Source organism: Anopheles merus, chromosome 3L (assembly GCF_017562075.2).
Source record: "Anopheles merus strain MAF chromosome 3L, AmerM5.1, whole genome shotgun sequence".
In the NCBI taxonomy this organism is placed as follows: Eukaryota; Metazoa; Arthropoda; class Insecta; order Diptera; family Culicidae; genus Anopheles; species Anopheles merus.
In genome coordinates, this window is record NC_054085.1 from 32,918,160 (window position 1) to 32,930,230 (window position 12,071).

The 12,071-nt window shown below is 50.0% G+C and overlaps 1 protein-coding gene across 6 annotated transcripts; it reads right to left on the reverse strand.

Annotated features, from left to right (window-relative positions):
* Window positions 1-30: 30 nt before the first annotated feature.
* Window positions 31-11,806, reverse strand: LOC121598738 (ubiquitin-like modifier-activating enzyme 1). 6 transcript variants are annotated; one of them, XM_041925978.1, is made up of 8 exons: window positions 11,476-11,806; window positions 10,380-10,435; window positions 9,186-10,277; window positions 5,556-6,605; window positions 3,157-3,408; window positions 2,768-3,076; window positions 2,291-2,679; window positions 31-2,207 (listed from the first exon to the last, which is right to left on the reverse strand). In XM_041925978.1, the coding sequence occupies exons 3-8, from the start codon at window positions 10,083-10,085 to the stop codon at window positions 1,793-1,795; spliced, it is 3,315 nt and encodes a 1,104-aa protein (XP_041781912.1). In that variant the 5' UTR covers window positions 10,086-10,277; window positions 10,380-10,435; window positions 11,476-11,806; the 3' UTR covers window positions 31-1,792. The 6 variants fall into 6 exon arrangements, with proteins under 6 accessions (XP_041781912.1, XP_041781914.1, XP_041781913.1 ...); XM_041925980.1 differs by lacking the exon at window positions 11,476-11,806 and adding an exon at window positions 10,804-10,900; XM_041925979.1 differs by lacking the exon at window positions 11,476-11,806 and adding an exon at window positions 10,792-10,895.
* Window positions 11,807-12,071: the final 265 nt, after the last annotated feature.

Below are 12,071 nucleotides of genomic sequence, written 5' to 3' on the forward strand. Positions count from 1 at the left end.
CTTCGTGTTTTGGGTAGCTTCAGTTCAGCATTCAATTTAAAATATAATGAATTTATTTCACGCCATTTCGTTTCATATTCGTCCCATTGCTACACATCAGAGATTATAAGGGTAAGTCTTATCCTTTCAGCTAATTGTGTTGTTTTTTTTTTGTTTCTTTTGTATGTGTGGGTGTGTGGGTCTTGTGTTTGCTTTTTTCGCTCCTTCTCATGTCAGCACTTGTTTATCGCGATTGATGCACGTACTCCTCTCCACCAACGGCATTTTCATTTTCAGAATATAGTATTGGCTTTCGGGTTTACGGATTCTGAAGTGTCCGCTATGGGCCAACCATCCGCCTGTAAGCGCCTCATGTCCTCAATCTCAATGCAACGGGACAAGAGGCAACAAAACTCACTACTACTAAACATCCTACATGCTCTTGTCTGCTATTCTGTTACACCAGTTTCCTGTTCTTTATTTTACTCCAACTTGTATGCTCATATGCTGGTTCAACGTTATTTGATTCAATTGTAGCGGTGTGCGCGCGTGTGTGTGTGTGGGCAGCATTCTTCCAGAACCATCCTTCACAGAGAGAAAGCATTAAAATCGCGATAAAGCAATTGAATCAATCGCATCGAGGACGTTTATAGTACAAAAATCGAAATCATTCGCACCACACCACAATCTCCGCCAGGGGGGCATTACACACATTAGCCCAAACCACTGCGCCCTACACCTTACGGCCACGAACAACAGAGGTCGCCACCTTCCCTGTACTAAGACGGTTCTAATTTATTAGCTACCTTTTCTTATGATGCTGTGCCGATTTACCTGCGATGACGCGACACGCACCCACACAAACTTTGACCTCTCGCGCGAACGAAAACTCACTTCCTAATTACAATCCACGTTCTCTTCTATCCCTCTCTATTCTCTCTTTCTCTTCTAACTCCATTCATTTTATGTACTGACTTTACGTCTTTTCCTTCTTCAATGCGTGGAAAAACGCATCAAGTACGGTAAAAAACATTATTTGTTTAAAAAAAAAGCTATGCTTTTATTATGGTTCCGCTGCTCTCATTCGGCTATCTCTCTTCTTCCTCGACACGACGTAGCTTGTCTCCAAAAAAAAGGGGGTAGGGTTCAATTTTACTTCCACCCTTTTCTCTAATCCCATTTCATACCGCCCGCCCGCACGCGCCTCTTCTTTTCTGTGCTCGAGATCGGGCTCGAATCGCGTTTGCCAACGACTCCTCTCCCCGCTTGGGCCAAAGAGGGAAAAGTGGGGCGTAGGAATATTAATGAACAATAAATACTAAGTGATACCACACACGGCACCGCAAGAGAGAGAAAAAGAGGGAATTTAGAGGTCAAGGGCGACCACCACACGCGTTGCTTTTCTAAATTGAGTTGGGTTGGGTGGTGGCCCACTCGACACAAGCCGCTTGATCTTCATCAAAGGGATGGGTGAAAAACTTGCGCACAAACTGCACTTGTCGATTGTTTTACGCACTCTCAAGCCTGTGAAAAGTTCGTCACTTTGCGCAATTTGCTCGGTGTGCAACGCTCTCTGTGCTTGCGACAGTACAAACCCTTCCTTTTATGCCTAATTCACGTGTTCTGCTATTCATTGTTGCATTTTCCCTTTTACTTCTAACCTCGCTCTCTTCTCTCCTCCTCCTCCTCATCCCTTCCTCTTCCGTGCCCTTTCATCTCTCTTCAGTATCGACAAACATTAATCCGTACTCGAAACTTCTCCCACACCGCAGCCCCCTTCTATCGCCGCCGCCGCCGCCACCACTTAAGCTATTCAAGGCAACACGTAGCGCACGTACGGCACCTCCACGTCCTCACCCTCCTCGTCGTTGCAGCAGATCTCGAACACGAGCGCACGGACGTGCGGCTCGATGCTCTTCTTCGACACCTTCCGCACGACCTCGGACATCGGCAGGTTCAGGCGCTCCTGCTGCTTCTGCTTCGTCATGAAGAACGCGTACAGCATGCAGACGCCCTGCGACAGCATCGTGATCTTCAGCTTGTGCTCCCGCTCGAAGTAGTCGAGGAACTCCTGCAGCGTCAGCTCGCCCTTCACCTCGAACCGGTCCCACAGCGTCCACTCCTTGTCGTAGTAGGTTGCCTTTTTCGCCTGGATCGGCTCGGAGAAGGTGAAGAACGGCAGGGCCAGGTTCAGGAAGCCGTTCTTGAAGCGCTCCAGCGTGTTGAAGCTGTAAATTAAGTGTGCAAGATGAATTCGGGTTGTTAAGCTCATTCTCATTCTCTCTCCTCACTCTCTCTCGCTCTATCTTACCCTTGTGCCAGCTTGTAAAGCTCGAGCGAAGCGCACCCGGCCACGAGCGACGTGGTGGTCGCAATGGCCGGCATGATTTTGCCCGCAATCAGCTTCGACTTGTGACGGTCGGCCGGCGGGATTTTGTAGTTGGCCGCGCGCAGGTTGGACGCAGCGACGATAAAGTCCATGTGCAGATTGTTGTCGTCGTCCTTTTCGAACTCGAGCGGTGTGATGGTGAAGTCGGGCTTGCCGAGCGCGGCCAGCTCGCTCTGCAACCGGCCGATGCGATCGGGATCGAGATCTTCGCCGCCGGCGCCGCCACCACCGCCGCCGCCGTTCTCCTCCGCCTGCAGGGCCGAGTCTGTGACGGCAATTTTAACACCCGAGCGTGGCGTAAACTTCGGCACCTGGAGCAAAAAACACGTCGAGTGCGAGACAAGGTGTGTTAGTTTTATTGACAAAAAAAAAAAGAATCGAATAAACCATCTCACTTACCTCAATAGTCATCACAATCTTACGAATCGCATCCCGGTTGCGCTGCTGGGGAATGCCGTACACTTCCGCCTTCAGGTTGGCGGTCGCAAAGATGTAGTCCAGGTGCAGCGGCTCCTCCGGATCGAACGTGATCGCTTCCGGCAGACGCTTCGGGCCGGACCAGAACGGTTGGCCGGTGGAGCTCATCTGGTCGGGCGGGAAGTTAAATAGCAGCTGGCGGATCTGGTTCGAGTACTGCTCCTCGAAGTACATGCGGGCCCATTTCACGCAGTCCTCAATCGATTTCGGCCTGTCGTCGATCAGCGCTTTCTGTGATAATAAAAGAAAATGGCGTATATATATTATCGTTTGCTTTTGTTCGCTCCCTTTCTATCATTCCGCCGCCTTACCTTGACTGATTCCAGTGCCTCGAGGGGCTGCACTCCGGGCAGCTTGAGCGTGCGCTCGATAAAGGTCGGATCGGAGATGTACTGGGCCGCATTTTCGGCCACCTGCTTAAAGATGCCCTCGAACGTGTCCCGAGCCCACTGCAGCGTGTGTTCGATCGCGTTCGGGAAGTTCTTCAGCGTGCAAATCGGGATCGACTTCTCCGGCGGATCCTGGGACGAGCTGTACGATTCGGTCAAAAATGGTACAACCACCTGTGTAAAAAAAAAAGACAATTGAAAACATATTCACATTAATGAACTGGAGCTGAATGAATGCAAGAACCAGACATTCAAATAATGATCACATCCTATCTTAGTGTTGTGTTGCATCGAACCATATACAGACTTCCGCCAAAAAAGGAAAGAATGATTTTTGGTTCAAGATATAGCTTTGCTTTCCCTGTCCTAATTATGGACATCTGGAAATGTTTTTGAAATCCAGCGTCCCATGGAAAACAGGTTATTCCCGGTATTGCACAGTTAATTGGCTGCATCCTTCTTCTCAATGTACTTTTAAAATATCCTTCCTAATAATATGTTGTATCGAACCGTACAGGACCACAGGACACAAGAGAATAATGATATTTAATTCAAAATAAAGCTTTGCTTTCCCTATCCCAATTATGGACATTTAGAAACAATTTGTTCAATAATCCAATGAAAAACAGATTCATTATTGCACGATGAACAGCCGATTGGCCACAAAATTCTTACTAGAATTAAAATGTCTTTCCTTATTTTGTGTTGTATTGAACCGCGTTCAGGCCTCCATCAATAATGAAGGAATGATTTTTTGGTTCAATAAACAGCATTACTTTTCCTGTTCTAATTATGGACATCCGGAAACGGAGTAACATTCCGGCGTCCCATGGAAAACAGGTTAATTCCTAATTTACATGCAAGATGGACACAGTCGATTGGCCGCATCTAATTCTGTTCAATATTACTAAAATATGCTTCCTAATAGCATGTTGTATCATACCATATACAAGCTTCCATGGAAAAGGAAACAATGACTAAAGGTTCAATAAACAGATTTACTTTTCCTGTCCTAATTATGGACATCCAGAAACGGAGTAATATTCCGGTGTCCCATGGAAAACAGGATACATCTCGCGATACATATCAAACGTACTTTTCATTCTTCTTCTTCTTCTGTGGCACTGCAATCATTCCTAGGTCTTCCTATGCCATTAGTGTACTTGACATTCAGCCACTTATTAGTTGCCCATAGCAGAATAGTCAACCCTACGTATGGGGACACTGTCCATTCTGGTCTTGAATCCATGCATCATTCTTACATTATTTAAATATTATATATATTGTGTGGAGCCGGTCTCATGGTACAGTCGTCAACTCGTACGACTTAACAACATGCCCGTCATGGGTTCAAGCCCCAAATAGACCGTGCCGCCATACGTAGGACTGACTATCCTGCTATGGGGGGAAATCAATAAGTCACTGAAAGCCAACCCCACAAGTGGGTTGGCAGGCCTTGACCGGCATCGGTTGTTGAGCCAAACAAGAAGAAGAAGATATATATTGTGTTCTCAGCCCCCTCGGGCCGGTCTGGTGGTACAGTCGTCAACTCGTACGACGTAACAACATGCCCGTCATGGGTTCAAGTCCCGAATAGACCGTGCCCCCATACGTAGGACTTGACTATCCTGCTATGGTAACAATAAGTCACTGAAAGCCAAGCTCTCTTCATTAGTGGGTACTGGCAGGCCTTGACCGACAGCGGTTGTTGTGCCAAAGAAGAAGAAGAAGAAGTTCTCAGCCCTGGATAAGGCTGTTCCACTAGAGAAAATGCCTTCGAAGAAACACGATTAACTAATTTTTAAAAAAATAAATAAATAATGTTGTATCGAACCACAAACAAGCTTCCACCAAGCGAGGGAAGAATTATGTTTGGTTCAAGATAAAGCTTTGCTTTTCCTGTCCTAATTATGGACATCTAGAAATGGTTTATTCCAGCGTCCCATGGAAAACAGGATTTTGTACTGGTTCATCCGAATATCGTGTTTGGACGTACTATTACGCTTTACGGTGATTATAAATAGAATGTCGCCTGTCATTTAGAGATCGCCAACAAACTACATCCTTTTGGCATCTGATAGGAGACAGGGAGAAAAACTTTTTGTTTATCTCGTTCTACTGTTCCATCTCCCGTGTGTGTGTGGTTTCATTGCACCGTTGCAGAACAAAACTCACGTTCTTCCACTAGAGAAAGGTATTTTCTCTTCCTGTATTAAATTTAGACAACTGAATAAAGCGACCATCCAGCATCTCATGGAAGACAGGATCCCCCACCCAGCAAAACAAAACAACAACGACAGACTGGGCTCGGCACCACTCACCTGAATATTGCCGAGCGTGCCGAGCGTTCCCGACTCGAGCAGCGGCTTGCGGTAGTACACGCAGCGCCGATCCATGTAGATACGCGCATCGATGTTGTCCAGCGCGTTCGCCACGCCGTCCAAGCGGTTGAAGAACGTGTCGTCGTAGAAGCGCTCCGTTTCCGGCCCGACGCGGTTCTCGTGCGACGTCACCTTAATGTCGCCGTTCATGCGCTTCACGGCCTGGGCGGCGACGCGCGACTTCGGCTGCTGCACATCGTGCGGCCGGAACAGGAACTGCCGGTTCAGGTTGCTCTTCTCGATCAGATCCATATCGGTGACGATGATTTCACCGTCGCCCTTGGACGCGACGCCAATCATCGCAAAGTTCTTCAGCAGCTCGCAGCCGATCGCACCGGCCCCGACGATGAAGTACTTCAGCTGACCCAGCACGTCCTGGAACTTGCGCCCGAACACGGCAATCTGCCCATCGTAGCGCGAACCGGTCGGGGCACACTCCTCCTCCGTGAGGTCCGCCTCCTGCAGACACTCCAGCGCATCGTAGCACAAGTACTGATTGATCGGGGTGAACTTGCCCGTGCAGGCCTTCATCACCTCCTGCGCCGTAATGCCACCGATCGCACCGTTCATCGGGCACAGGTCGCCGGCGCACACCTTGGCGAACTTGGTCAGCATCGCTTCGTTCAGCTCCTCGACCGCCATCTCCTTGGCGCGCTTGCGGCACATCTCCACGAACTCGGCCGCATCCTCCACGTTCCAGGGGCGCGGCAGCCGGCCGTGCTGCTCCTGGTAGCGGCCGAGCACGGTGAACGCGATCTGCGTGTTGGCCGGATGGTCCCACTTGGCAAAGTCGGTCATGATGAACTCGGGCGCATTCTCCGCCTCCGCCAGCGACTTGAAGCTCATCTGCTTCGACATCTTGACCTGGGTCGCGATGCCGCCGCGCAGGTACGGACTCAGCTTGCTCGTATCGCCGATGCTGAACGTGTACGGTCCCAGCACCTTGATCTTCATCGGTGCGCAACCGTTCAGCTCCGTCATTCCTTGCACCTACGGAGGGAGACAGAGAAGCATTCGATACATAAGTACATTTTATTTGCTATTTTTCAGTGCAACGGCTATTTAACAGTGGTGTGTAGCTTGGTAAATAAAAACGTAAAAAAGAGTACATTGTTGTTGTGTTTACTTTTAATAAATATAATTGCTTTTTTTAAGCTACAGCAAATTCATGCAGTATCGTAATCGATGAATATAATGTTTGTTTTGAAATATTTCATTTTGATTTTGGTTTGGCGTATACATTTTGATATAAAATTGTATCATTTTGGCCAAATCATTTTGTACATACATTTTTCTGAAATTAATGATAGTGTTTTAAAAAAAGGTAACAATTTATAATAACCTTTTAGGAATAATTTAGAGCCACTTTCCAACATTTCTAGGCAAAATTCTTACACTGCCCTGTATATGGACCAAACTATTAATTAGCATGTGTCAAAGGAGTCGGCATAATTTACGCCACCTCGCGTCCATACCGCCTGCGTGTCTACCAGCGAACAATGGTATCGATTGGTTCGCTAATTAAATTTACCAAGTACCTTCTCGAGCGTAATGTGCCATTAGTGGTACAACATTCCGGGGAGTGCACATTACTTCCATTGATTGACTAATTTTGTTTTTTTCTTGTTGTTGCCCCCACTGTACTGTTCTAGTTTCTGTAGCAATTTAATTAATATCATTGAGCTGGTGTCAATCATCGGCCAAAGCAATGAGCAATCGCTTGAAAAGAAGGAGTAACCGAAACGATCGATTAGCCACTCCCGGGGGAAGGTCGTGTGAAGAGGAGGAGGAGGATGTGTAGCAACCGAGTACCCAGTAGGCAAACTTTCTGTGCCTCGTTGCTATGGTCGCTACACATCAAATCGACGTACGACCGGATTTCAGAAAGGAGTTTCATTAAAAGTTTCACTTTTTTGTTGCGAAATGTGTTTTAAAAAGAAAGAAAAACATTTATTTTAAACGTAATCAAATCATGCCCACGATTGCTGTCTGTGTTCAATCATTAGCTCAACATTTCATTTTCATTTCAAATTGTTTTCTGCAATAATTCTACACCCCTCAACGGTCTCTGTCTCGGTACATGGCGAGATTGGACAAAGAAACCGATCACAGCCCGCGATATGTGCAGCAGTCCAACGGGCACGGGTGTTGTTACACCAAAAAGCGTTACGCATCCTTCGACCCCTCTCCCCCCTGCACCCCTCAAAAGCTGCATTTTCACGTACGTGTATGTCTCGCTCGGTTAGAGGTAACCGCAATGACGATAATCATCATCATCATCATCACGACGACGAATGATGTCAGATGACGATGCGAGAAACAAGGAAGTTTCAACACAACAAAGAGAAACACAGCTCTTGGCAGTAGTACAAGGCGGTAGAGAGAGAGAGTGTGTGTGGTGCATTGCGGGGTGTGGTGCTGCTGCTGCCCACATTACATCGCGGTTTTTGTTTGCACTGCGTCTGAAAATACGCATTCGAATTGTGCATATTCTACACCTTCATCCCCGTCACACCGTTTCACCCGCTGGCAAATAACAAAAACCGAGCCTCGGGCACGGCAATCATCAGATCAGCTTCATGGGACTATCACAGGAAGAAGCGAGAAAAAAGCCTACTCCGCGCTTGGCTGCAGGTGGTGCATGAGGTTTTAGCCAGCCTCTCAGAGCACTCCTTATCTCGTCGTTATTTTTACAGCCAACGTCAAAACGCAGGCCGTGCGCATTGGAAAGTAAAAGTGTGACACACATGACTCATCATTTGCTCGTGGCCATTCTCCCCCGTCGGCCGTCTTCGGTTTCCATCGACACAGAGAAAAAGCCCCGAAAATATTATAGCAACAGCGCCCCTCCTCCCCGACGACTTTTTCATCGTAACCACCCTGCTGCTGCAACATAGGAGCCAAACTCCGCTCACACACACACACACGCATACAGCAACAGCGCGCACATACACACATACACAAGCGCGTGCGGTTTTCATCCAACCCTGGATATAGCACGCGCGCACACACACACGCGCGCACGGCTCCACCATCAAGTGCGGCCAACGAAAAGTGGAGTAAAAGAAGAAAATTCATTTCGAATGAGTACTGGGCGATTTGAGAGCGGGGGAAGGGTGATTTTCCATCCGTTGTGAATAGCAAAATTTCACCATACCAGCTAACACGGCAAAGAGGCAGCATACACGCACGCACGAACGCACGCACACAGCAATCGCCGACCGTGTCTTCACTCGGGGCTCCCCCACAACCCATTGTGTACTCGAGAGGCGTATTTTTTCTGCCCCAAAACCCCTATCTAGCGCGGTGAATATCGAAATGCAACACCACCAATCACATCATCACGCAATGTTTCACTAATTCATTTTTCACTCTGTCGCATGAAATGCACTAGAAAATTCGACGAATCAAACTCCCTTTTCGCGTGCACACGCACACATACGCCACCTATGGATTAGCTTTCCAGTTCCCCAACACACACACACACACAGAAGCACACGCACAATGGCCACCCCGTTTTGGGCCCCACCGCGGCAGCAGCACTAGGGGGGGGAAGAAGAGATAACTTACCTCGGTGAAGGTAACATAATCGCCATCCTCGAACCCGTGGCGCGTCTCGTCCACGCACGTAACGAGACTTTCCGCGTCGTTCGTAATGCTGGCCACCATGGCCGAGCTCGGGTTGGCCCCATTCTGGTCGTACACGGTGAAGTCGACGCCAAAGTCGCAGAACACCTGGGCGAACAGGCCGCGCGTATCCGCCACGATCAGCGCAATGTTGTGGCGGTGCGTAATCTCCGCCACACGGCGCTGCTCGGCGGGCGGGGCCAGCGTCAGCACCACCACCCGGAACTTCTGCAGAAACTCCTCGGTCAGCTCGCCCGTGTAGGCGACGGTCGGGACGTAGTGGTTCAGCTCGGACAGCTGCTGGCAGCTCGCCTCGGCCCGGTTGCGCCCGCCCGCCACATCCTCCGCGGTCAGATAGAACTGGGACGACAGGTCGCCGACCGTGCAGACTGCCGTGTCATGCAGCGTGACAGATTTCACGCCGCCCAGGATCACGTTCTTCGCCACCTCCACGCCGAGCCCGCCGAGCCCGGAAATCAGCACGTCCGACCGGGCCATCCGACGCATCGCGTCGTGGCCGAGCACGTACAGCTGGCGGGAGTACAGCCCCTCGTCGATTTCCTGGGCACCGCCGCCGCCGCCACCTCCCCCGGCGCTGTTGTTCTCCACGGACGGCACGGGAGCGGAGCCATTGTTATTGGACGTCGCCATTACTACTACTGCAGCGGCTGCGGCCGACGATGGTGCAGAGCGCTCAATCGCGGGCGATGACGAATGCGGCGGCTGCGACGGCTGCTGCTCGTGCTCGGGCGGCTGTGTCAGCGACGGCGTCGGCGATGGCAGCTTCCGCTTTTTGGCGGCTGGGGGATCGACCAAGCTGTCACGAAACTCACCACTAGACATTAAGCCAAACCGGGTGCGTCCGTGACGGAGACGGAGGTGTCTGGGGGTGCGCGGAGATGATGATTCTGTTTGCGGTCGCCCTCTCTTCCTCGCTGGGAATTTTTCCTTCTCTTTACACCGACGACCACAGTGTTTTTACACACTCGTGGATACCGAGGGGGTGTGCGATGGGGTTGAAGATGAAGCGTCCTTCTGCGGGGAGAGGTTCCAGGGGGGAGAATGGAAGATGATTGAGGTTACAATTCGGTCCTGCTTCGACCGGACGAAAAGCTGCTGCTGCTGAATCGCACTCACTTGGCGTGCGGTTTTTGCGCGTTGCTAACGGCTGCCCACTTCCTTAACTACGAGTGCTGCGAATAAAATGGAAGAAAACAGCGGTTCCGCTACATTAAAACACCACACTTGGTCATTGCCACGAAAGAACAGAGAACAAGCCAGTGTCGGCACCACAAATTGCGTTCGCTTTGCTGCGCTGTGGTGTGTGAGTACGACGGCACTGTTCTTGCCGTCTTTTGGCAGTACGCGACACAGACGGCGGCTGCAATTCATGAGACAGCCGCACACACACACGCACGCTCGCGTACACACAGAATCGCAAAACACCGCTGGGAAATTTCCACGCATAAATCGCCTGTCACTTCATTCTATTCCTGCTGATTCAGCCTTCTGCCCTGGCTACACACAGAATTAAAACCGATGTACGAACCTCGGAACATACTTTTTTACCCCTAACAGCGTTCTAACACGTTCAGGCCAACCCACACACACACGCGCGCGTACCGGCTCCTGTCTGTCCTCTGGTGCTGCCTGCACGGAAAATGCCCCCCGCTGCCAACACACGGGTCGGTCTGCCGAAAAATTTACAATGGCTTGCTTCGATCGGGGACTGCTGCCGGCAAAGCAGCATTTAAGCGCATGTTTAAACGCCACGGTTCATTTCTTCCCTTTCGCTAACGATCATCTAGCGGAGGGACGTGGACGGGAACGGGGGGCAAGGGCGCATGGAGATATGTCTGGCATTCGTCGGATGCAGTTCTTTTACACCTCACCTACACACACGAATTACCCTGACTGGCTGCCCGTATTCCATTGCAAAAGATGATTTCAACCGAAAAGAATGCCAATTTCTCGCTTCCTCCGTCTTATTTCCAGCAACCGAATGCTCTCACAGACACGCACACAGAGGTAGAGCAGACACAAGCGCACAAAAACGCGGGGTGAAACATATGCATTGTCAACTGCTTGTTGCAAATTGTCTTTCCAGCCCTGTCCTGCCCAGTCCGATTGATCGAAAAACGTTCGCCAATCGGCAACAGATCGCCATTTTCTTCCTGCCCCGACCGCTAAAGCCTAAACAACTGGCCAACGACCCGTCGCTCTGATTACTTACATATTGTCCACCTTTGCACTGCACTGCTGCTTTGCTCGCGATCCTATCAATGCAACATCGTCCGACATCGGTCGTTTCGGACGGGAAGAGCCTACACACACGCGACGGGGCCGATTGGGGACGAGCCGTTTGGGAAGCGCTTGATTTCCGCTCGAGCGTCGATGTTGAATGAGGGTAAAGAACGGAAGCGCAACACATACACGGAGAGCGACACAAACACACACTCACGGGTGAAAAATAGGTGCAAAAATTATGCTCCGGATCACAGCAGCGACTGCACTCGGCGAGGGCTAATGAAGCGGCTTCGATGCTCGGGCGGTATAGAGCGCCGTGTGACAGGCCGTGACGGCGGCTCGATATTTTTTTGTTTACCACCGAGCTAGCCGCCGGCCGTTTTGCCGGCTGTCTGATTTGAAACTCACCACACGGGCCGCTCTTTCGTTGCTTTTGCCGTTGGTGTGGTGAAATTGTAGCGTTATTTGAATTGACAGTTGGCTGACTGTACTTGCGTAGCCGCCGTAACGATGTTTAACCTAAATAAGCTGAGTTATGAGTTCAATTTTATGTTTGCCACCAACATGGCATCCACTTTCTTC